Genomic DNA, 24,658 nt, shown 5'->3' on the forward strand with positions numbered 1-24,658 from the left:
ATTGTTGCTCAGATCGTTTTCAGATACTATAGTGTCAATGTTGTACTACGTACACACGAACAGACACCAAAATATACTGTAACATGGGAATTAAGATTGGCTGCTTTGAGATTAAAATGCATCGGATGGCAAACAGGCGCTAACCCGGGTAGTTTCACCTTGATAAGTTATCACAGATAGGAGAAGGTGGAAATGAAAAGGGGTTGTTTATGAAAACTGTTAGCAAAGATGAATGCACATTGTTTAATTGAGATGAGTGTCAATTTAATGAATCATAAATTCTGCATAATGGCAAAGTTTTGGAAGGATTAGCAGCAGGGAAGTGTTGGGGAATATGGTTCTCTCTGTGTAAAACTAATTGAGATTTTATTGTGAGGATTAGTAGGTTATAGACTGAATAATTACCGAATATGTTCGAAAAGTGAAATAGGAAATTAAGAAAAGGAACTGAAGTTAGGGTTGAGCTATTTACTGTTTATTGTCTTGTTATTCTCTGTTCCCATGTTGGAGATTATAGTCTTCTTATCACATGTATTAACCTGTAGCTTAACAAACTATTAGACATTTGAATTATGGTAATAATAACGTAAATGACGACTAAGCAAAATACCTGACTGATTTGCAGCTCCATTCATTGCAGCATTCAACATCAGTTACCACTCTCTCACACATACCTTCTCCTCAATACCTACATTATTCACCACCATACTTTCCATTTACATCTAATATGACTGACGCAGCAGAACTGCTCTCCCCGTCTCCCTCTCCGCAGCAGAGAAATTCCATTGGAACCATGGCATAAATATTAGCTTCAACAAAAAGACAAACTAACCTTATGTACCAGACTCATCCATTACTGCTTTGTCAGCATTTTTTCATTCAGTTGCGTTTGGAGAAGACATTCAAGAATTTCCGAAGATTGCCCACTCAAAGACAATCGTCGATAACGGTCTTCTAGCTACTTGCCAATAGAAGATGCTAGATTCATCTTCCTTATTGCATTTTAATGTAACAAAGGATAAATGTAGGGTAACAAACCGAATGCAACACCTTCGTAATTAATTCTCATGCAGCCAACCTAGTTAGTTAAAAAAGCCTGGCTATGATAACATTTGATCTCCAAGAGCAATCACAATTGAGACGTGTTCAATACTTGGTTGTATTATATTGATTTGGGGGAAAATCAAGAGGCATCCATTGGGTGGGCTGGGGTTAGGGGGAGGGGAAACACCCACTGACTCATGGGGTGTTCACTTCTAGCAGACAAAGCTAACAGAAACTGTTCATTTAACCACTTCCTTAAAGCTGTAAAGTAATTATTAAGTCAGTTAAGAACAAATTCTTATTTTCAGTGAGGGCCTAGGAACAGTGGGTTAACTGCCTTGTTCAGGGGCAGAACGACAGATTTTTACCTTGTCAGCCTGGGGATTTGATCTTTCAACCATTCGATCTTGCAACCTCCAATGCTCTAACCACTAGGCTACCTGCCGCCGGGTAATTGAACGCGTGATACATTGAATGCGCGGTGCTCCCCACCTCTGGTTGTCAACAAAACAAAAACAATAACAACATTCGTGAGGCGAACAGTGGTGCTGTTTCCCACTACTGCGGATTCCATCTTTAACCAGTGAAGAGCATTGTGCTAGAGTCAGCTTCCCATAGGAATATGGAACGTCTGTCCCCATTTAGAGGAAATCCAACACCTATTTTATCACTGAAACACTGACATGTTTGGAAGCATCAAGATCACCAGTATGGGAGTTTCCTTTATATCATTAAAACTGTCAAAAGGACTTCAGATTGGAAGCTATCATTCATTTGAATACATTGTCAATGTATCAACAACCACCCTGTCTCCACTGGCAGGCAGTTCTATTGAATCCTAATCCGCAGGCTATGGCTTACATCTATCTGAGTAGGTGGTGTGTTTTAGTTAGAGCACTTCAGCACACAATACCCATAGGTGTTATTATGATGATTTGGGTGGGTGCTACACATTGATAGTGGATGAGGTGAGATACCCTCATACAATGTAGCCTACACTAAAGAGCTTCAAACTCATGAAAAAAATGCTGCTGTGTGAATCAAATCCATTATGCCAATGATTGCCCTACTGGGGATGATAGTGTGACTCAGAAATGCCCATGATAAGTTATGCAGAGTAAAGTAAACTCAGTTTAGTCATGCTAACACATTTCCTTAGGTGTTGAGCAACCCTGAATGACGCACCATTTAAAGAGTGCAACAGGAAGGAAAGAGACTCGAGGTTACAGCACCACACGTCTATTTTTACACCGCCAGGCAAATCCAGCTCAGATGTGTACCACTGTTTATGTATATGCATCTACTTGACATAGTGACTGCAGCACTATAAAAGACCCCGGTTCAACACTTAAAGCCCACACACCTTGCTGCAAGCGTAGGAGTGGGATCCAATGACAAATACAGGATAAATCAGCTTGTACTTCTTAGAAAATCTAGTTGGTTGGTATTCTTCCTCTGCAATGTATACAGTCACATTTGTACAGCATTAAACTATGTATGTGCATAGAATATATTATATGAATGTATAGAATGTTGTTATATTGTGTGTGGAATTGTTTAGCGGTCTGAAACCAAGGAATGAATAGCTGCTAGGTAGATCAGGGGCTTTACTTCTGTTGCGTCACTTTGATCTCTCTCTCTTCTCCAGAGCCACAAGCAAGAGAGCGTTCTCCGTTAAAGATCTCACACAAATTAAAAAGCTTCAGCCCTGAAACCAAATCCATCCAATCTCCCATCCATCAGCGCTTGGCCCATCAGTGGTCCATCTTTATTAAAGGTAAACTCCTTGTTTGGAAAAACGACAAAACCTCAGCCCCCCCATGCTATTTTTATTTTTTTTGATGCTCTTTAATTACTTGTTACTTTTATTGCTTATTCCAATTTTTTTTAACTCCATTGTTGCTTAGGGGCTCGTAAGTTAGTATTTCACTGTTGTATTTTGCGCATGTGACTAATACAATTTGATTTGCTATAAAGCTGAGGAATAGGGCTGGAGAAATGGAGACAATCTCAAATTCATAGATGGAACTATGTATCTAATGATGGGTACATATCATTCATTTGAATGATCCAAAATGGTTGTGAATATCACAGATTGGGCCTTTAAAACAGGGCTAGTAATCCTGTGTATTCTCTATCTGACAACCAACAGCTGCAGCCTCACACATGATTGGTGTAAAGACAAAGAGATCAAAAGGCCAATTGATCATGAACTTGAACAGGCATGGTTGACAATGTATGTCATCTTTGACATTTACAGTGTGTATATGATGAAAGGCTCTTTATATATGCACATACACTAGGGAGCGACCAAGATATTGATATTAAATTCTATTCTCTCTCCTTGACAGTGACATGGACATAAGAGAAGATGATGATAGCCCCTCAAATTGCCTGCAGTGTTTATGTGGAGGCAGTAAATGGCTTTTCTGTCAGGCAGACAGGCACATTCACAGTTTTTCCCTGATAGCATTTATCAATGCTGGACAGGCTTGTTTTCCAGCTTTTCTGGTATTGGTCATGGAGACTTGAGAGCAGGCGGGGTATGCATGGCGAAGGTGAACTTCTAATGCAATGCATCTTTTATGCATCTACACCTCAAAATTGGACCCTTTGTCTTAATACAAGCATACAGGGGAAAGGCATTACGAGTAAGACTGGGGGAAAATAGAGAATCTACACACTTGTTTGATCTGACATGGGCATATCCTGTGTTGGGAGGATAGATAGCTTGTTTGTGAATGCTAACAGAATGATTTGTGGCTCAATAGTTGCACTATGATGGAATACTTTGGTATTTGTCCTAGAGCCATGGTTTATTAGTGAATAAAGTCGGGGCTGGCATCATGTCCATCTAGCCCATGCATTTGTCATCTATTGCCTGTGTAATGTTTTAGATGTGTGCATTTCCATTATGAATGAAAAAACACCATATTTTATAAACGTCATCTACTTCGACTAAATCAAGGATAAGACCACCTGTGAGGTGTTTAAAGCTTATTATAAACTGGGTGGTTCGAGCACTGAATGCTGATTGGCTAACAGCCATGGTACATCAGACCGTATACCATGGGTATGACAAAACATTTCTTTATACTGCTCTAATTACTTTGGTAACCAGTTTATAATAGCAATAAGGAACCTCAGGGATTTGTGGTATATGGCCAATATACCACGGCTAAGAGCTTTATCCAGGAACTCTGCATTGCCTCGTGCTTAAGAACAGCCCTTAGCCGTGGTATATTGGCCAAATACCACACCCCTTATTGCTTAAATAAGGCAACTCTTGAGATTCAGACCAGCCTAGATGGAAGATGGAAAGGCCGGCCGCTGTCGAATCGATCAGCATACAATTTAAAATGAACTACTTATAGAACACCATGTGGGTGTGGGAAATGTCACTGTCATCTTGACTTGAATAGCCTTCTACAGCTGCAGTGTTTCCAATGTCGATAACGTTGATCTGACAAAATATTCCAAATGTTTTGTTTTTAATGTACATTTTTATATCAATTAGTCATAGCACGACTCCTGTAGGAGTGTCTCAATGTCTGTCTATTCATCAAGCCAGAAACAAAGCGAGGACAGTTCCACTGTCTGTGTACCCTCACTAAATAAACATTGCCACCTGCTGCCAGACTCTATTAATTCAGGTTTGGCCACAAAATAATTTTTTTTGATTCTGCTACAGAGATGTAGTGAACGACAGCCATCCTCTCTTCCCATCGTCCATGGATTAACTCGACAGGCTTATTCAGTGGATACAAATGTCAAGCTAGTAACCCTGCTAATGCTCATGTAAATCCTATTAATGTATGTGTGTATAAAGAATGGTAAAGATTTAGTAACTTAGCCCCAGGACATATGAGTTGTACATATCATGCTAAATACACTACACTGTAATGTGTTTGAATGCCAATAGTATCAGTCCCTGTAGGAGACTTAGGGTTGGAGTGGGTGGCTGTTGAGAATGTTAGGCTATTTACTGGGGAGTAGAGAAGGAGCGTGTGTGTGTGCGCGTCTCTGTGTCAGTGTGTGTGCGTGCGTGTCTTAGGTCTTGTGTGGAAGACAGAATTGGATTGAGATACTGTCAGTATGTACTTGGTGGATGTTCAGTGAAGAAGCAGGATATATGTTAGGCTCACTAGAGAGCTTGTTAAGGAGGCAGCTCTTGGAAGGAGAACGAGTTGATGCCTCTCTCTCTCTGCACTGTCTGTCTTCTGAGGGGTCCAGCACAACACAGCTGATCAGCCCACATGCACCCAATACAACGAAGACCGGTGTGAACTAAGGCCAACCAAGCAATGGCAAAATGTTTTCCTGAACAGTGTGACTACGTCTGAAGTAATGAGTTGCCTTTGTGTTCGTAACTGTCCTCAGTGACGTTACAGCACCTGGACTGTGACGAGAGAAAAGTTGTGGGGCAACAAGAAGGGAAACGTCTGATAGTACCTCCTCATAAATAATATTACTGTAGATTTCCTTCACTGTAGGACACTTTGTGGGTGTGGGAGAAGTCATTGAAAAGGAAAATAATTTACAAGAATGGACTCTACCCACATGTCTATTTATCCTACTGTTTTAACCAAAATTATGTCAATTTTTGGGGGGGTGAAATCTTACAATCCACAGAGAACATTTTCAGATTATGGTTTTACTGTTTTACTAATATAAACGCAACATGTAAAGCGTAGGTCCCATGTTTCATGAGCTCAAATAAAAGATCCCAAAAAAGCTTATTTCTCTCAAATTTTGTTCACACATTTGTTCACACATTGTTCCACCTGACAGGTGTGGCATATCAAGAAACTGATTAAACAGCATGATCATTACATAGGTGCGTGCACCTTGTGGTGGGGACAATAAAAGGCCACTCTAAAATGTGCAGTTTTGTCACACAACACAATGCCACAGGAATGTCTGACTGCAGGAATGTCCCCCAGAGCTGTTGCCAGATAATTTAATGTTAATTTCTTTACCATAAGAGAATTTTAGAGCATTTGGCGGTACACCCAAATGGACTCACAACCACAGACCCCATGTAACCAGTCCAGCCCAAGATCTCCACATTCTTTCACTTCATTGTCTGAGACCAGCCACCCGGATAGCTGATGAAACTGTTGGTTTGCACAACCTAATAATTTCTGCACAAACTGTAAGAAACCGTCTCAGGGAAGCTCATCTGCATGCTCGTTGGCCTCACCAGGGTCTTCACCTGACTGCAGTTTGTTGTCATAACCAACTCCAATGGGCAAATGCTCACCTTTGATGGCCACTGGCAAGCTGGAGAAGTGTGCTCTTCACGGATGAATCCTGGTTTCAACTGTAAGGGCAGATGGCAGACAGGGTATATATGGTGTCGTGGGTGAGCAGTTTGCTGATGTCAACATTGTGAACAGAGTGCCCCATGGTGGCAGTGGGGTTATGGTATGGGCAGGCAAAAGCTACGGACAACGAACACAATTGCATTTTATCGAGAGCAATTTGAATGCACAGAGATACCGTGACGAGATCCTGAGGCCTATTGTCGTGCCATTCATCAGCCGCCATCACCTCATGTTTCAGCCTGATAATACGCAGCCTCATGTCGCAAGGATCTGTACACAATTCCTGGAAGCTGAAAATGTCCCAGTTCTTCCATGGCCTGCATACTCACCAGACATGTCACCCATTGAACCTGTTTGGGATGATATGGATCGACTTGTACTACAGCGTGTTCCAGTTCCCAACCAATATCCAGAAACTTCCCACAGCCATTGAAGAGGAGTGGGACAACATTCCACAGGCCACAGTCAACAGTCTGATAAACTCTATGTGAAGGAGTTGTGTCGTGCTGAGTGAGGCAAATGGTTGTTACACTGACTGGTTTTGTAATCCACGCCCCTAACTTTTTTAAAAGGTGTCTGTGACCAACAGATGCATATCTGTATTCCCAGTCATGTGAAATCCATGGATTAGGGCCTAGTCCATTTATTTCAATTGACTGATTTCCTTATATGAACTGTAACTCAGTAACATCTTTGAAATTGTGGCATGTTGTGTTTATATTTTTGTTCTGTGTATATTTACATGGTTTCAAAGTACTGTAGTTGTTATTGCAAGATACTGTACAGTGGGGGAAAAAAGTATTTGATCCCCTGCTGATTTTGTACGTTTGCCCACTTACAAAGAAAGGATCAGTCTATAATTTTAATGGTAGGTTTATTTGGACCGTGAGAGACAGAGTAACAAAAAAATCCAGAAAAACGCATTTGCATTTTGATGAGGGAAATAAGTATTTGACCCCTCTGCAAAACATTACTTTGTAGTTGGTGGCAAAACCCTTGTTGGCAATCACAGAGGTCAGACATTTCTTGTAGTTGGCCACCAGGTTTGCACACATCTCAGGAGGGATTTTGTCCCACTCCTCTTTGCAGATCTTCTCCAAGTTATTAAGGTTTTGAGGCTGACGTTTGGCAACTCGAACCTTGAGCTCCCTCAACAGATTTTCTATGGGATTAAGATCTGGAGACTGGCTAGGCCACTCCAGGACCTTAATGTGCTTCTTCTTGAGCCACTCCTTTGTTGCCTTGGCCGTGTGTCTGGGGTCATTGTCATGCTGGAATACCCATCCACGACCCATTTTCAATGCCCTGGCTGAGGGAAGGAGGTTCTCACCCAAGATTTGACAGTACATGGCTCCGTCAAATGATGCGGTGAAGTTGTCCTGTCCCCTTAGCAGAAATACTCCCCCGAAGCATAATGTTTCCACCTCCATGTTTGACGGTGGAGATGGTGTTCTTGGGGTCATAGGCAGCATTCCTCCTCCTCCAAACACGGCGACTTGAGTTGATGCCAAAGAGCTCCATTTTGGTCTGATCTGACCACAACACTTTCACCAGTTGTCCTCTGAATCATTCAGATGATCATTGGCAAACTTCAGACGGGCATGTATATGTATTCTTGAGCAGGGGGACCTTGCAGGTGCTGCAGGATTTCAGTCCTTCACGGCGTAGTGTGGTGACTATGGTCCCAGCTGCCTTGAGATCATTGACAAGATCCTCAGGTGTAGTTCTGGGCTGATTCCTCACCGTTCTCATGATCATTGCAATCCCACGAGGTGAGATCTTGCATGGAGCCCCAGGCCGAGGGAGATTGACAGTTATTTTGTGTTTCTTCCATTTGCGAATAATCGCACCAACTGTTGTAACCTTCTCACCAAGCTGCTTGGTGATGGTCTTGTAGCCCATTCCAGCCTTGTGTAGGTCTACAGTCTTGTCCCTGACATCCTTGGAGAGCTCTTTGGTCTTGGCCATGGTGGAGAGTTTGGAATCTGATTGATTGATTGCTTCTGTGGACAGGTGTCTTTTTTACAGGTAACAAGCTGCGGTTAGGAGCATTCCCTTTAAGAGTGTGCTCCTAATCTTAGCTCGCTGCCTGTATAAAAGACAGCTGGGAGACAGAAATCTTTTTTATTGAGAGGGGGTCAAATACTTATTTCCCTCATTAAAATGCAAATCAATTTATAACATTTTTGACATGCGTTTTTCTGGATATTTTTGTTGTTATTCTGTCTCTCACTGTTCAAATAAACCTACCATTAAAATTATAGACTGATCCTTTCTTTATCAGTGGGCAAACGTACAAAATCAGCAGGGGATCAAATACATTTTTCCCCCACTGTAGATAAGCCCACAATCCTGATGATACCAACACTCTAAACCACTGAGCAACCGGAACCACAGTAAGTAATGTAGTTAGCTAAAAGAGTGACTTTTGTAATTGGAAGGGGGAATAAGAGAAGCAAGGTCTATCAGTGTTCACATGAGTGGATGTCACAGGTTGTACGAGAGGATGTTTACTGGGGCTCTTTAATTTAATTGCTCATGCATTTGAACACACCCATTACAGGATGAAGTGGGCCTAATAAGTTAACTGAAGTCTGTAGCAGTAGCCTGATGACAGTTACACCAAGCCAATTTACTATGTAATTGGAAAAGAGTCCCCCGGACAGTCAGTATAAAAACACTGCTTTCAATACCATTGATTGGGAGGGTGATGTAAAGTGAAAGTGGTCCCGTGTGGCTCAGTTGGTAGAGCATGGGGTTTACAATGCCAGGGTTGTGGGTTCGTTTCCCACGGGGGACCAGTACGGTAAAAATGTTTGAAATGTATGCATTCACTACTGTAAGTCGCTCTGGATAAGAGCGTCTGCTAAATGACTAAAATGTAAAAAAATGTTAAAAAAATGAAAGGAAAGAGTCAAGGTTTATGAGCACTTCTTCCTATTCTAATTTTGTCAGAATAAAATACTGTATCATCCCCTTAAGTGGGGATGAAAAGTCACCTTTTATTTTCATATTATGCTTGCTGTCTGTGTACTAGCTAATTGGTTTCTCCGACTGGGAGGAAGTTATTTTGGAGAGGGACCTTTGAAGTAACCACATTGAAGCCTTTGCTTGCCTCTGTTTGAGTACTTTAGCAGCTTTATGAAGTCTCCTGTGGCCCTCTGATGAATGACTTCCAATGCAGATTTAAAGCATTAAATCATTCTGGGCAAGGAATGCTCTTATTACTATAACGTACTAACACAGAGGGATGGTGGAATCAAGCAACTGTAGCTCCTAGTAAAGCAAATCTATATAAAGATACACACAGACATACTTAGCTCAGTCTCTTCTATGGACATACTGTACTATGATAATGAGTAAATTTGTGTTCACCATTTATTTTCCCATCTAACCTCAAGAGATACTACTAGCTACAGTGCCTTCAGAAAGTATTCACACTCATTGAGTTTTTCCACGTTTTGTTGTGTTACAGCCTGAATTTGAAATACAATACACTGAGATTTTGTAACTGGCCTACACGCAATACCACATCATGTCAAAATATAATTTTTTACAAATTAGTTACAAATGAATAGCTGAAAGGTCTTGAGTCAATAAGTATTCAACCCCTTTGTTATGGCAAGCCTAAACAAGTTCAGGAGTGAAAATGTGCTTAACAAGTCACATAATAAGTTGCATGGACTCACTCTGTGTGCAATAATAGTGTTCAACATGATTTTTTAATGACTACCTCATCTCTGTACCCCACACATACAATTATCTGTAGGGTCCCTTAGTCGAGCAGTGAATTTCAAACACAGATTCAACCACAAAGACCAGGGAGGTTTTCCAATGCACACATGAAATAAAAAAAAGCATACATTAAATATCCCTTAGAGCATGGTGAAGTTATTAATTACACTTTGGATGCTGTATCAATACACCCAGTCACTACAAAGATACAGGCGTCCTTCCTAACTCAGTTGCCGGAGTGGAAGGAATCCTCTCAGGGATTTCACCATGAGGCCAATGGTGACTTTAAAACAGTTACAGAGTTTAATGGCTGTGATCGGAGAAAACTGAGGATGGATCAACAACATTGTAGTTACTTGACAATACCAATCTAATTGACAGAGTGAAAAGAAGGAAGCCTGTACAGTCAAAATAAAAATCCTGAACAAGCATCTGGTTTGCAACAAGGGACTAAAGTAATACTGCAAACAATGTGGTAAAGCAATTCACTTTTTGTCCTCAATTCAAAGTGTTATGTTGTGGCAAATCCAATACAACACATTACTGAATACTATTCTCCATGTTTTCAATCATAGTGGTGGCGGCATCATGTTATGGGTATGCTTGTAATAGTTAAGGACTGGGGAGTTTTCAGGATTAAAAAAATCACCCGTATGGAGCTAAGCACAGGCAAAATCCTAGAGGAAAACCTGGTTCAGCTGCTTTCTACCAGACACTGGAAGATGAATTCACCTTTCAGTAGGACAATAACCTATAACACAAGGCCAAGTCTACACTGGAGTTGCTTACCAAGAAGACAATGAATGTTCCTGAGTGGCAAAGTTACAGTTTAAATCTGCTTGAAAATCTATGGCATGACTTGAAAATGCTTGTCTAGCAATGATCAACAACCAATTTGACAAAGATTGAAGAATTTTGAAAACAATAATGGGCAAATGTTGCACAATCCAGGTGTGGATAGCTCTTAGAGGCTTACCCAGAAAGACTCTCAGCTGTAATCGCTGCCAAAGGTGATTCTAACATGTATTGGCTCAGGGGGTTGAATACTTACTCTATGTAATACATTTTTCTTCCACTTTGACATTACAAAGTATTATGTGTAGATTGTTGACAAAAAATTACAATTAAATACATTTTAATCCCATTTTGTAACACAATGACATGTGGAAAAATAAAGGGGTGTGAATACTTTCTGAAGGCACTGTATCTTCCGTCCTCCTACACTGAAATCCCAAAGGACCTGCAATAGGGTGTGATCACAAATAATTGCCATTTAGAGTCCTGACAGGAAGTGGCTTGAACCTTTAAAAGATAAGGAAAATACCTCAACTTATTCAGTAGAGGTGTCATCTGAACATGAAAGAAGGAGATATTAGCAGATGCTTGCTGACGTATAGGTATCCAGTGGGAGGGTCGAACACTCGCTGAGCTCCGTCTTCATTTTCATCTTGCCTTATTGGCTCTTCTTCTAATTTGTTGTTTTGCATATTTGTTCATAATTTTCTCAATAAGATTCAAGGGTGTGAAAAGTGTATTATCATATTTTTCAGCACTTTTTAATTGAGCTAATTTACCCTGCTTTGACTTTAGCAGCGCATCTGAGAACAGGGTTCTTATACCGTAGGTGAGTAGTTCATGAAGTTAGGATTATACGTTTTTTAAAATGCATACTCAAGGTTTTTAGTCAGTAAACTCTTAGAAAAAAGGGTTCCAAAAGGGTTCTTCGGGTGTCCCATAGGATAACCTTTTTTGGTTCAAGGTAGAACCCTTTATGGTTCCAGGCAGAACCCTTTTGGGTTCCATGTAGAACCCCCTGTATAAACGGCTCTACATGGAACCCAAAAGGGTTCTACCTGGAACCGAAAAGGGTTTTTCAAATGGTTCTCCTATGGGGACAGCTGGAGAAACCTTTTAGGTTCTAGATAGATCAAATCAAATCAAATTTTATTAGTCACATGCGCCGAATACAACAGGTGTTGTGTTGTAGTGAAATGCTTACTTACGAGCCCCTAACCGGCAGTGCAGTTTCAACAAACATGGATAAGAATAAGAGGTAAAAGTAACAAGTAACAGGAATAGCAGTAAAAAATAACAGGGGGGTACCGGTACAGAGTCAATGTGTGGGGGTACCGGTTTGTTGAGGTAGTATGTACATGTAGGTAGAGTTAATTAAAGTGACTATGCATAGATGACAACAGAGAGTGGCAGTGGTGTGGAGAGGGGGGGGGGGGCAATGTGAATAGTCTGGGTAGCCATTTGACTAGATGTTCAGGAGTCTTATGGCTTGGGATTAGAACCTGTTTAGAAGCCTCTTGGACCTAGACTTGGCACTCCGGTACCGCTCGCCGTGTGGTAGCAGAGAGAACAGTCTATGACTAGGGTGGCTGGAATCTCTGACAATTTTCAGGGCCTTCCTCTGACACCGCCTGATATAGAGGTCCTGGATGGCAGGAAGCTTGGCCCCAGTGATGTACTGGGCCGTTAGCACTACCCTCTGAAGTGCCTTGCAGTAGGAAGCCGAGCAGTTTCCTTACCAGGCAGTGTTGCAACCAGTCAGGGTGCTCTTGATGGTGTAGCTGTAGAACCTTCTGAGGATCTGAGGACCCATGTCAAATCTTTTCAGTCTCCTAAGGGGGAATAGGTTTTGTCGTGACGACTTCACTATCATGGTGTGCTTGGACCATGTTAGTTTGTTGGTGATGTGGAAGCTCTCAACCTGCTCCACTGCAGCCGCGTCAATGAGAATGGGGGCGTGCTCGTTCCTCTTTTTCCTGTAGTCCACAATAATCTCCTTTGTCTTGATCACGTTGAGGGAGAGGTTGTTGTCCTGGCACCACACGGCCAGGTCTCTGACCTCCTCCCTATAGGCTGTCGGTGATCAGGCCTACCACTGTTGTGTCATCTGCAAATTGAATGATGGTGTTGGAGTCGTGCCTGGCTGTGCAGTCATGAGTGAACAGTGAGTACAGGAGGGGGCTGAGCATGCACCCCTGAGGGGCCCCTGTGTTGAGGATCAGCGTGGCGGATGTGTTGCTACCTACCCTTACCACCTGGGGGTAGCTTATTGATGAGCTTTGAGGGCACTATGGTGTTGAACGCTGAGCAGGAGTCAATGAATAGCATTCTCACATAGGTGTTCCTTCTGTCCAGGTTGGAAAGAGCAGTGTGGAGTGCAATAGAGACTGCATCATCTGTGGATCTGTTGGGGCGGTATGCAAATTGGAGTGGGTCTAGGGTTTCTGGGATGATGGTGTTGATGTAAGCCATGACCTGGCTTTCAAAGCACTTCATGGCTACAGACATGAGTGCTATGGGTCAGTAGTCATTTAGGCAGGTTACCTTAGTGTTCTTGGGCACAGACACTATGGTGGTCTGCTTAAAACATGTTGATATTACAGACTCGGACAGGGTGAAGTTGAAAATGTCAGTGAAGACACTAGTTGGTCAGCGCATGCTCACAGTACACGTCCTGGTAATCCGTCTGGCCCTGGGGCCTTGTGAATGTCGACCTGTCTAAAGGTCTTACTCACATCAGCTGCGGAGAGCGTGATCACAGAGTCTTCCTGTGCAGCTGGTGCTCTCATGCATGTTTCAGTGTTATTTGCCTCAAAGCGAGCGTAGAAGTAGTTTAGCTCGTTCGGTAGGCTCGTGTCACTGGGCAGCTCTCGGCTGTGCTTCCCTTTGTAGTCTGTAATGGTTTACAGGCCCTGTCACATCCGACGAGTGTCAGAGCCAGTGTAGTATGACTCGATCTTAGTCCTGTATTGACGCTTTACCTGTTTGATGGTTCGTCGGAGGGCATAGCGGGATTTCTTATAAGCTTCTTATAAGCTTATAAATTAGAGTCCAGCTCCTTGAAAGCGGCAGCTCTAGCCTTTAGCTCAGTGCGGATGCTGCCTGTAATCCATGGTTTCTGGATGGGATATGTACGTACGGTCACTGTGTGGATGACGTCATCAATGCACTTATTGATGAAGCCAATGACTGATGTGATGTACTCCTCAATGCCATTGGAAGAATCCCGGAACATATTTCAGTCTGTGCTAGCAAAACAGTCCTGTAGCTTAGCATCTGCTTCATCTGACCACTTTTTTATTGATCTAGTCACTGGTGCTTCCTGCTTTAATTTTTGCTTGTAAGCAGGAATCAGGAAGATATCAAAATCTAATTTATTTATATAGCCCTTCTTACATCAGCTGATATATCAAAGTGCTGTACAGAAACCCAGCCTAAAACCCCAAAGAGCAAGCAATGCAGGTGTAGAAGCATGGTGGAAAAACTCCCTAGAAAGGCCAAAACCTAGGAAGAAACCTAGAGAGGAACCAGGCTATGAGAGGTGGCCAGTCCTCTTCTGGCTGTGCCGGGTGGAGATTATAACAGAACATGGCCAAGATGTTCAAATGTTCATAAATGACCAGCATGGTCAAATAATAGTAATCACAGTGAACAGGTCAGGGTTCCATAGCCACAGGCAGAACAGTTGAAACTGGAGCAGCAGCACGGCCAGGTGGACTGGGGAAAACAAGGAGTCATCATGCCAGGTAGTCCTGAGGCATGGTCCTAGGGCTCAGTTCCTCCGAGAGAGAAAAAGAAAGAAAGAGAGAATTTGAGAGAGCATACTTAAATTCACACAGGACACCGGATAAGACAGAAGAAATACTCCAGATATAACAGACTGACCCTAGCCCCCCGACACATAAACTACTGCAGCATAAATACTGGAGGCTGAGACAGGAGGGGGCAGGAGACACTGTGGCCCCATCCGATGATACCCCCGGACAGGGCCAAACAGGCAGGATAAAACCCCAGGATATAACCCCAGATATAATTATGGTCAGATTTGCCAAATGGAGGGCGAGAGAGATCTTTGTATGTATCTCTGTGTGTGGAGTATAGGTGGTCCAGAGTTCTTTTCCCTCTGGTTGCACATTTAACACTTTGATAGAAATTAGGTCAAACTGATTTAAGTTTCCCTGCATTAAAGTCCCCGGCTACTAGGAGCGCCAGCTCTGGGTCAACGTTATCTTGTTTGCTTATGGAGGAATACAGCTCATTCAATGCTATCTTAGTGCCAGCCTCTGACTGTGGTGGTATGTAAACAGCTACACAGAATATAGATGAGAACTCTCTCGGTAGGTAATGTGGTCTGCAGCTTATCATGAGAAACTCTACCTCAGGCGAGCAATGGCTCGAGACTTCCTTAGATATCGTGCACCAGCTGTTGTTTACAAAGATACATAGACTGCCGCCCCTTGTCTTCCCAGACGCCGCTCTTCTATCCTGCCGGTACATCGTATAACCAGCCAGCTGTATGTTGATATTGTTGTCGTTCAGCCATGACTCCGTGAAGCATAAGATGTTACAGTTGTTAGTGTCCCGTTGGTAGTTCGATCTTCCCAATAACTTGTCCATTTTATTGTCCAAAGATTGCATGTTTGGAGCAGAACTGAGGGGAGTGGGGGTTTATTCGATCGCCTCTTACTCCTCAGAAGGCAGCCCGCCCTCCGGCCTCTCTTTCTCCGACCTCCTCTTCACGCAGATCTCTGGGGTCGGGGCCTGTTCCCGGGGGAGCCGTATATCCTCCACCTCGGGCTCGTCAGAGTCTTAAAAGAAGAAAAAGGATTCTTCTAGTCCGTGGTGAGTAATCACAGTCCTGATGTCTAGAAGTTATTTTCGGTCATAAGAGATGGTAGCAGCAACATTATGTACAAAAATAGTAAAGAAATAAGTTACAAACATTGCAGATAAACGAACAAAAAACACAATCTGTTGGGGGCACGGTTGGGGACACATAGTTTCTAAGGTGTTTCTCCAGATGATGATGATGGGGTCTTGTACAAAACAATTATCATATAAAGAATAGAGAGAAAGAACATCTCCCTCAATGCTGCTTATTCAAATGCCCTTTCAGCATTATGAAAATTGTAGTTTGCTTATAGCATGTGCTCAGCCAGCTATAGATACACTACACCAGATCTCCCTGACATTCCCATCGCATGGCTGGGCCGGGATACAAAGTGGATGATGAGAAGGGGCACTTAGTCTCCGAAGAGATCAGTAATCTCCACACGTGTGAATGCAGCTCTGCTCCAGCTTCTCTCGCCCCACTGTAGGGAAGAAGATAAAAAAAGAGTTTGGCCGGCCAGCCCTGCTGCAAAAAAGTCCTAATCTACTGATGTGATGATGTTTGGAGGCAGGGTATTAACCATGCACCTATAGCTAACTTCCAGCGTGTGAAAAACTCTTGGTGCCCTATCGATCACAGAGTCCCAGGGACTTGTACTCCACTCAGGGTGCAGAGGTTAATTACTGAAATGTGCTTTCACATCACCCCAAACTCAGGATTAGGCCTCCCATGGGTGACGTTTGCTCTCATAATTGCAAAGATAGTATTCTGGAGACACACAGTAGTGTTGCCCCATTTGGAGTAAGTATGTGGTGTCTGTTTGCTGTTTAAACGGATCTACACTGAACAGAAAATATAAACGCATGCAACATGCAACAATTTCAACGATTTTACAGAGTTACAGTTCATATAAGGAAAACAGTCCATTGAAATAAATAAATTAGGCCCTAATCTATGGATTTCACATACAGTTGAAGTCATAAATTTACATACACTTAGGTTGGAGTCATTAAATCTCGTTTTTCAACCACTCCACAAATTTCTTGTTAACAAACTATAGTTTTGGCAAGTCGGTTAGGACATCTACTTTGTGCATGACACAAGTCATTTTTCCAACAATTGTTTACAGACAGATTATTTTACTTACAATTCACTGTATCACAATTCCAGTGGGTCAGAAGTTTAAATACACTAAGTTGATTGTGCCTTTAAACAGCTTGGAAAAGCTGAAAATGATTCCAGAAAATGATGTCATGGTTTTAGAAGCTTCTGATATGCTAATTGACATAATTTGAGTCAATTGGAGGTGCACCAGTGGATTTGTAGACCTCCACAAGTCTGGTTCATCCATGGGAGCAATTTCCAAAAGCCTGAATGTACCATGTTCATCTGTACAAGCAATCGTACGCAAGTATAAACACCATGGGACCACGCAGCCGTCATACGCTCAGGAAGGAGACGCGTTCTGTCTCCTAGACATGAACGTACTTTGGTGCGAAAAGTGCAAATCAATCCCAGAACAACAGCAAAGGACTTTGTGAAGATGCTGGAGGAAACAGGTACAAAAGTATCTATAGCCACAGTAGAACGAGTCCTATATCGACCTAACCTGAAACAAGGAAGAAGCCACTGCTCCAAAACTGCCATAAAAAAGCCAGACTACGGTTTACAACTGCACATGGGGACAAAGATTGTACTTTTTGGAGAAATGTCCTCTGGTCTGATGAAACAAAAATAGAACTGTTTGGCCATAATGACCATCGTTATGTTTGTAGGAAAAAGGGGGAGGCTTGCAAGCCGAAGAACACCATCCCAACCGTGAAGCATGGGGTGGTAGCATCATGTTGTGGGGGTGCTTTGCTGCAGGAGGGACTGGTGCACTTCACAAAATAGATGGCATCATGAGGAAGGACAACTATGTGGATATAGTGAAGCAACATCCCAGACATCAGTCAGGAAGTTAAAGCTTGGTCGCAAATAGGTTTTCCAAATGGACAATGACCCCAAGCATACTTCCAAAGTTGTGGCAAAATAGCTTAACCTCTTGGGGCTAGGTGGGACGCTAGCGTGCCACCCGTGGTGCACTCCATCAACAGCAGGTGCATTTCAAGAGCGGCAAATTTGAATCCAAATAAATGTCAAAATTCAAATTTTTCTAAAATACAACTATTTTACACCATTTGAAAGATAAACATCTCCTTAATCTAACCACGTTTTACGATTTCAAAAAGGTTTTACGGCGAAAGCATAAATTTAGAGTATGTTAGGACAGTACATTTACAAGAGTTGTGTGTAATGTTTTGTCAAGTCAAAGACAGGGTCACCAAAACCATAAAACCAGCTAAAATGATGCACTAACCTTTTACAATCTCCATCAGATGACACTCCTAGGACATTATGTTAGACAATGCATGCATTTTTAGTTCTATCAAGTTCATATTTATATACAAAAACAGCGTTTTACTATGGCATTGATGTTGAGGAAATCGTTTCCCTCCAATAACCGGCAGTCAAGTCAGCGTCAGAAATTAAATAATTAAAATTAGAAAACATTGGTAAAATATTATATTGTCATTTAAAGAATTATAGATTTACATCTCTTGAACGCAATCAACTTGCCAGATTTAAAAATAACCTTACTGGGAAATCACACTTTGCAATAATCTGAGCACTGCGCCCAGAAAAATACGCGTTGCGATACAGACTAGACGTCATGTTGGGGAGATCTAAAATCGAAAATACTATGTAAATAATCCATTACCTTTGATTCTCTTCATCAGATGTCACTTCCAGGTATCACAGGTCCATAACGAATGTAGTTTTGTTAAAAAAGCTCATCATTTATGTCCAAAAATCTCCGTCTCGTTAGCACATGATGTAAGCCAGCCGGACTTCTCGTCATGAACGAGGGGAAAAAATATATTTCCGTTCGTTCAAACATGTCAAACGTTGTATAGCATAAATCATTAGGGCCTTTTTTAACCAGAACATGAATAATATTCAAGGTGGACGAATGCATACTCTTTTATAACGTATTGGAACGAGGGTACCCAACATGAACTAGCGCGCCAGGTGTCTAATGGGACATCATCGTTCCATGGCTCTTGTTCGGTCAGATCTCCCTCCAGAAGACTCAAAACACTTTGTAAAGGCTGGTGACATCTAGTGGAAGCAATAGGAAGTGCCAAAATATTCCTAAGCCCCTGTGTTTTTCAATGGGATAGGTTTAAAGTCAATACAACACATCAGGTATCCACTTCCTGTCAGAAAATGTCTCAGGGTTTTGCCTGCCAAATGAGTTCTGTTATACTCACAGACACCATTCAAACAGTTTTGGAAACTTTAGAGTGTTTTCTATCCATATATAATAAGTATATGCATATTCTAGTTACTGGGTAGGATTAGTAACCAGATTAAATCGGGTAAATTTTTTTTATCCAGACGTGCAAATGCTGCCCCCTAGACCCAACAGGTTAAGGACAACAAAGTCAAGGTATAGGAGTGGCCATCACAAAGCCCTGACCTCAATCCCATTGAAAATGTGTTGGCAGAGCTGAAAAAGCGTGTGCGAGCAAGGAGGCCTACAAACCTGACTCAGTTACACCAGCTCTGTCAGGAGGAATGGGCCAAAATTCACCCAACTTATTGTGGGAAACTTGTGGAAGGCTACCCAAAACGTTTGACCCAAGTTAAACAATTTAAAGGCAATGCTACCAAAAACTAATTGAGTGTATGTAAACCTCTGACCCACTGGGAATGTGATGAAAGAACTTAAAGCTGAAATAAATAATTCTGTCTACTATTATTCTGGCATTTCACATTCTTAAAATAAAGTGGAGATCCTAACTGACCTAAGAGAGAGAATTTTTACTGGGATTAAATGTAATTGGCTAAGGTGTATGTAAACTTCCGACTTCAACTTTAACTGGAAATACAGATATGCACTTGTCGTTCAAAGATAACTTTCAAAAAAAGGTAGGGGCGTGGATCAGAAAACCAGTCAGTATCTGGTGTGACCAACATTGGCCTCATGCAGCGCGACACATCTCCTTCGCATAGAATTGATCAGGCTGTTGATTGTGGGCTGTTCATTGTTGTCCCACTCCTCTTCAATGGCTGTGGGAAGTTGCTGGAAATTCGTAGGAACTGGAACATGCTGTAGTACATATCGATCCAGAGCATGCCAAAAAAATGCTCAATGGGTGATGTCTGGTGAATATGCAGGCCATGGAAGAACTGGGACATTTTCAGGTTCCAGGAATTGTGTGCAGGTCCTTGCGACATGGAGCCGTGCATTATCATGCTGAAACATGAGGTGTTTGTGGCGGATGAATGGCAAGACAATGGGCCTCAGGATCTTGTCACGGTTACTCTGTACATTGAAATTACCATCGATAAAATGCAATTGTGTTCTTTGCCTGCCCATACCATAACCCCACCGCCATCATGTGGCACTCTGTTCACAACATTGACATCAGCAATCTGCTCGCCCACATGACGCCATACACGTTGTCTGCCATCTGCCTGGTACAGTTGAAACCAGGATTCATCCGTGAAGGGCACACTTTACCAGCATGCCAGTGGCCATCAAAGGTGAGCATTTGCCCACTGAAGTTGGTTATGACGCCAAACTACAGTCAGGTCAAGACCCTTGTGAGGACAACAAGCACTCAGATGAGCTTCCCTGAGACTGTTTCTGACAGTTTGTGCAGAAATGATTTGGTTGTGCAAACCCACAGTTTCATCAGCTATCCGGGTGGCTGGCCTCAGGTGATCCCACAGGTGAAGAAGCTGGACGTGGAGGTCCTGGGCTGGCATGGTTACACATGGTCTGCGGTTGTGTGCCCGGTTGGACATACTACCAAATTCTCTAAAACAACGTTTGTAGAGAAATTAATATTGCATTCTCTGGCAACAGCTCTGGTGGACATTCCTGCAGTCATTATGCCAATTGCATGATCCCTCATAACTTGTGACTTCTGTGGCATTGCTCTGTGTGACAAAACCACACATTTTATAGTGGCCTTTTATTGTCCCCAGCACAAGGTGCACCTGTGTAATGATCATGCTGTTTAATCAGCTTCTTGATATGCCACACCTGTCAGGTGGATGGAAATGCTCACTAAAAGGGATGTAAACAGATTTGTGCACAACATTTGAGAGAAATGAACTTTTTGTGCATCTGGAACATTTCTGGGATCTTTTATTTCAACCAACGAAACATGTGACCAACACTTTACATGTTGCGTTTATATTTCTGTTCATTGTACTTACTGTTGTATAGGCCAGCTTCACTGTTATGTTTTTACTGGAGTATTCACAGCGTTATTACACAGGTATAAGAGCAACTCAATGTAAACATGTCACCCAAAATCATATACTATAATTTATGGGTTCACAACAGCGTTCTGATTGGAACCCTGATAACCCTCACCTAAACCTTCATTCAGTTACAACCACTTTTCATACAAACTCTATGGTCTGTGCTGCCAGCCCAAGGTGGAATGGGATTTATTTTCTGACTATTGTAAAGATAGTGTTCACAGCCACCCTCCTGCACAGTCCTGTCCGTTCCCTGTGTTGGGACAAAGGGAACAGAGATTATTCTAAGCCCTTTCCCACTGTTGAAATTCTCCACAGGAAATTCACTTCACCACAGTGGCTGTAAAACCAACTCAAACATTAGCTCTTCAAATACAAGAGTATATTTGATACAGTTCACCAAGGTCTTTGACCAAATTCTCTTGCCCACCTATGATCTACATCACACTGAATTACAATTATAAACATAATAATAATAATAAAGATTGAACATGTCTATATATAGTTATGTTTGGTAAAACATAAAGCTCATAAACGATTTTATAGAGCTCCTAAGTAACCTCAACATTTCTTTAACCTGAATATCTTCCCTAGCATGTCTGCACAAAATCAAATTTTGAATGGGAACAGATGCCTATAATAATGCCTTAGCCAGACTTGCATCACATCGGCCTAGTCCCCATTATACCTTACCTTCGTCTGTAGCAGGGAGGGAGGTTCATTAATTATGTATGCTGTAGGGAGACTGCAGAATAAGACACGCTGTAAACTGCTGAGCAAAGTTAAGAGTCCAGCTCCCTCTAGTTGACGTTTTGGTTTTGGAGAAGCATACAGGCGATGCAGACATGTTTTTTTTCATTAGATTGTGGAACAGCCTTAAAGTCATTGGATGGAACTGGTTTGCTAGATGAGTCAGGCCAGACAGATGACTTGTTAAAATCATTGAAGAAGCAAAAAATAAAAAATATCTAAATGATACATTTATTCAAATATTGATACCTAACTTCTCCTGTATTCTGTAGCATAGTACCGTTATGCTGCCAGTAAAAATATGAATTCCAGTGTCTGTCTATTCAATAACATAACTCCATGTTGATCATGGCCTTGTAGCCACATCATGCAGAGAACATTGAGATCCAAAGACGTTTCTTTACGTTTCTTCTAGGCATATAGTACTTTCTTATATGTGCCGCCTGTGAATTTCTAGTCCCGTATCTCCTATAATTCAATTCAATGTGCGTCATTGCTGTGGAGTCTGTGTCTCTGATTGAACCCTCTGCCCCACCCAGCCCTATGTCTCATATCCTAATGAAACTCTATCTCCTGCTCTTCAATGTGCCCTCTAAGATCTCGCAAAGGATTGGCTGATTCAGCAATCCATTTCTCCTTTCCTGCTTCTGATGATAACCCACCCCTTGTTCTCCCTTGGGTGCTGGGGAAACTGGACCCTTCCTGGTTCTATTGCCTTCGCCCCTTTTACTTTTGGACAACCTCCCTGCCACCAACGGTCTCTCTGAGCTTCACAGGAGCACCAGGAGTTTGTGTACAGTAGCAGAAGTTGTGGTTGAATGGAACTGTCTTTTAGAGCTTTCCCAGGCCAACAGAGCAGACCTTGTGGTTGTGAAGGAACTCCTACATTCAAATCAAAAATCAAATCAAATTCACTACTTGATTTAGGAGGATGGGTTCCCCGACAGAGGAAGAAGAGCAGCCCCGGGGGCCCTCTGACATCACGGTGTTCGGGGCCAACTGCACCCTCCACGGCCTCAGCCACATCTTCCTTCCCGGCGGGGTGACCATCCGGCGTCTTCTCTGGTCCGTCGCGTTCACCAGCTCCCTGTCTTCCTTCCTCTACCAGGTGGCAGGAATGGTGATGCTGTACTACCAGTACCCCCACGTCACCATCCTGGATGAGATGGACAGCCCTGTCATGCCCTTCCCAGCCATTACTCTCTGTAACTATAACAGCTTCCGTAAGTCCCAGATGACGAGGAATGACCTGTTCTGGATGGCCGGGATGCTTGGCGTGGAGCAGGGAGACTTTGATGACTTCCTGGCTGCACTGGGGAAGCCCACAGACAACAGTAAGTTCTTCCCCAGCAAGACATTCAACATGCTGGAGTTTGTGCAGCGGACGAGTCACAACATAGACGAGATGCTGCTCGACTGCAAATACAGAGGAAGGGAGTGCGGTCCGGAGAACTTTACAACGGTAAGAATGGATGGATGGGGCAGTCTCAGAGGCAGTCTAGGGGTATCAGCGGCTTTAACTGAAGGGGATCTGTCAGAGTAAAGTAGTAAGCACTGATCCACGGAGGACTATTGATCTTTCCGAGTCTCCAGAATTCCAGATAGAAAGAGCTACATAACATTTCCAACAATGTTATAATATATCTAAATCAGGGATCTAATTGGGTACACTCAGTTATGAAATATATTAAAACCAGACAGACGCTGTCAATGAGTTGACGAATTAAAGCCTTACCGAGCCTAAGCACCCAGGCGATGGATTGTAATTAATTCTTTGAAAGAGGATCCTGTCTCTTGCTTAAGTTATGAATACATTTGAATATAAGGTAATATAATTGTGTTGGCACTTTTAAAGTCTGTAGGGGGTCTTTTTGTTTAATTGTAGTAATTCAAGTAGTTTGTTGCTTCAAGAGATGGTTTTGAAGATATACCAGATGGTGAGTTTAATTATCATTTAATTTATGTTTATGAATGATGTTTATGAATGTCAGGAGATTTAAATTAGGACATTTGTTGTGGCCAAGATTGATTTTGTTCTACGTCATTCCAGCTGTGTCCAAAGCGGTCATGAGAAGAGATGCCCACCACACCTTAAGTTCAAGTTCAAGTTTATTCTCGCACAGGATACATATGGTATACACAGTGCAACAAAATGTTTACTTGTGGGTTCCCTCTCAATAACGCTTCAACAATAAGAAAATATGAGAATAAAAAAAGTAAATGAGCTCAGTAGATGCAGACTACGTATTGTACAGTACAGTAATACCCTTTGGGGTAAATATGACTTAAACATTCAAAATATGTTAACAAATAGGTTAACAAATATGTTAAATATGTCTTCCTTTTCAAATTGTGGAGTAGATGATTAAAATTCACAAGCTGCTCATTAGGATTAAGCATTTGGCATTGTTGGAAAACATTCCTGGCATGTTGATTAAAGGAATATTGTACGTAGCTCTGGGGTGATTAAAATTCAGGTACGAGACAAAGTGTGAATTTTTCTGTCTCAGGCGTGAATATTATCCCTAGTAGGCAATGCCAGTTCCTACGGTGTGATGCCAATCCCTATATGGTGCAATGCCAAACCACTTTTTTAAACAGTTGCCACAAGTTTTTGTCCCTCATTTTATGGTCATTTTTTCTTAACAGTTGGGAATACTAGCTATTTCTAAAATTGTATCTGCTCTGAAATGCAAACTGTTAAGGTGTCAGATGGCCGGACCAAATCTCTTCTGAGCCCATTCATCATGCATTATGAAGCAAACATATGCTGATTTCCAGTACAGTAGAGGTTTCAATATATCACTGTTATTCTTTTGAAAAAGCCCATGGAAATCTTTTAATCATCTCGAAG

The 24,658-nt window shown here is 42.2% G+C and overlaps 1 protein-coding gene across 3 annotated transcripts in view; it reads left to right on the forward strand.

Moving 5' to 3' along the window:
- The window catches only part of LOC106569349 (acid-sensing ion channel 1C), a 184,263-nt gene that overhangs the window by 93,224 nt on the left and 66,381 nt on the right, over positions 1-24,658 (forward strand). For 2 of the 3 annotated variants that reach the window (XM_014140643.2, XM_045694205.1), the window contains exon 1: positions 22,547-23,266. The exons of the other annotated variant lie outside the window; for it this stretch is intronic. In XM_014140643.2, coding sequence (XP_013996118.1) covers positions 22,736-23,266 — 531 coding nt within the window. In that variant the 5' untranslated portion in view covers positions 22,547-22,735. Of the gene's footprint in view, positions 1-22,546; positions 23,267-24,658 lie in introns of those variants that run through there. 3 annotated transcript variants of the gene reach the window in all.

Source organism: Salmo salar, chromosome ssa14 (genome assembly GCF_905237065.1).
Source record: "Salmo salar chromosome ssa14, Ssal_v3.1, whole genome shotgun sequence".
Lineage (NCBI taxonomy): Eukaryota > Metazoa > Chordata > Actinopteri > Salmoniformes > Salmonidae > Salmo > Salmo salar.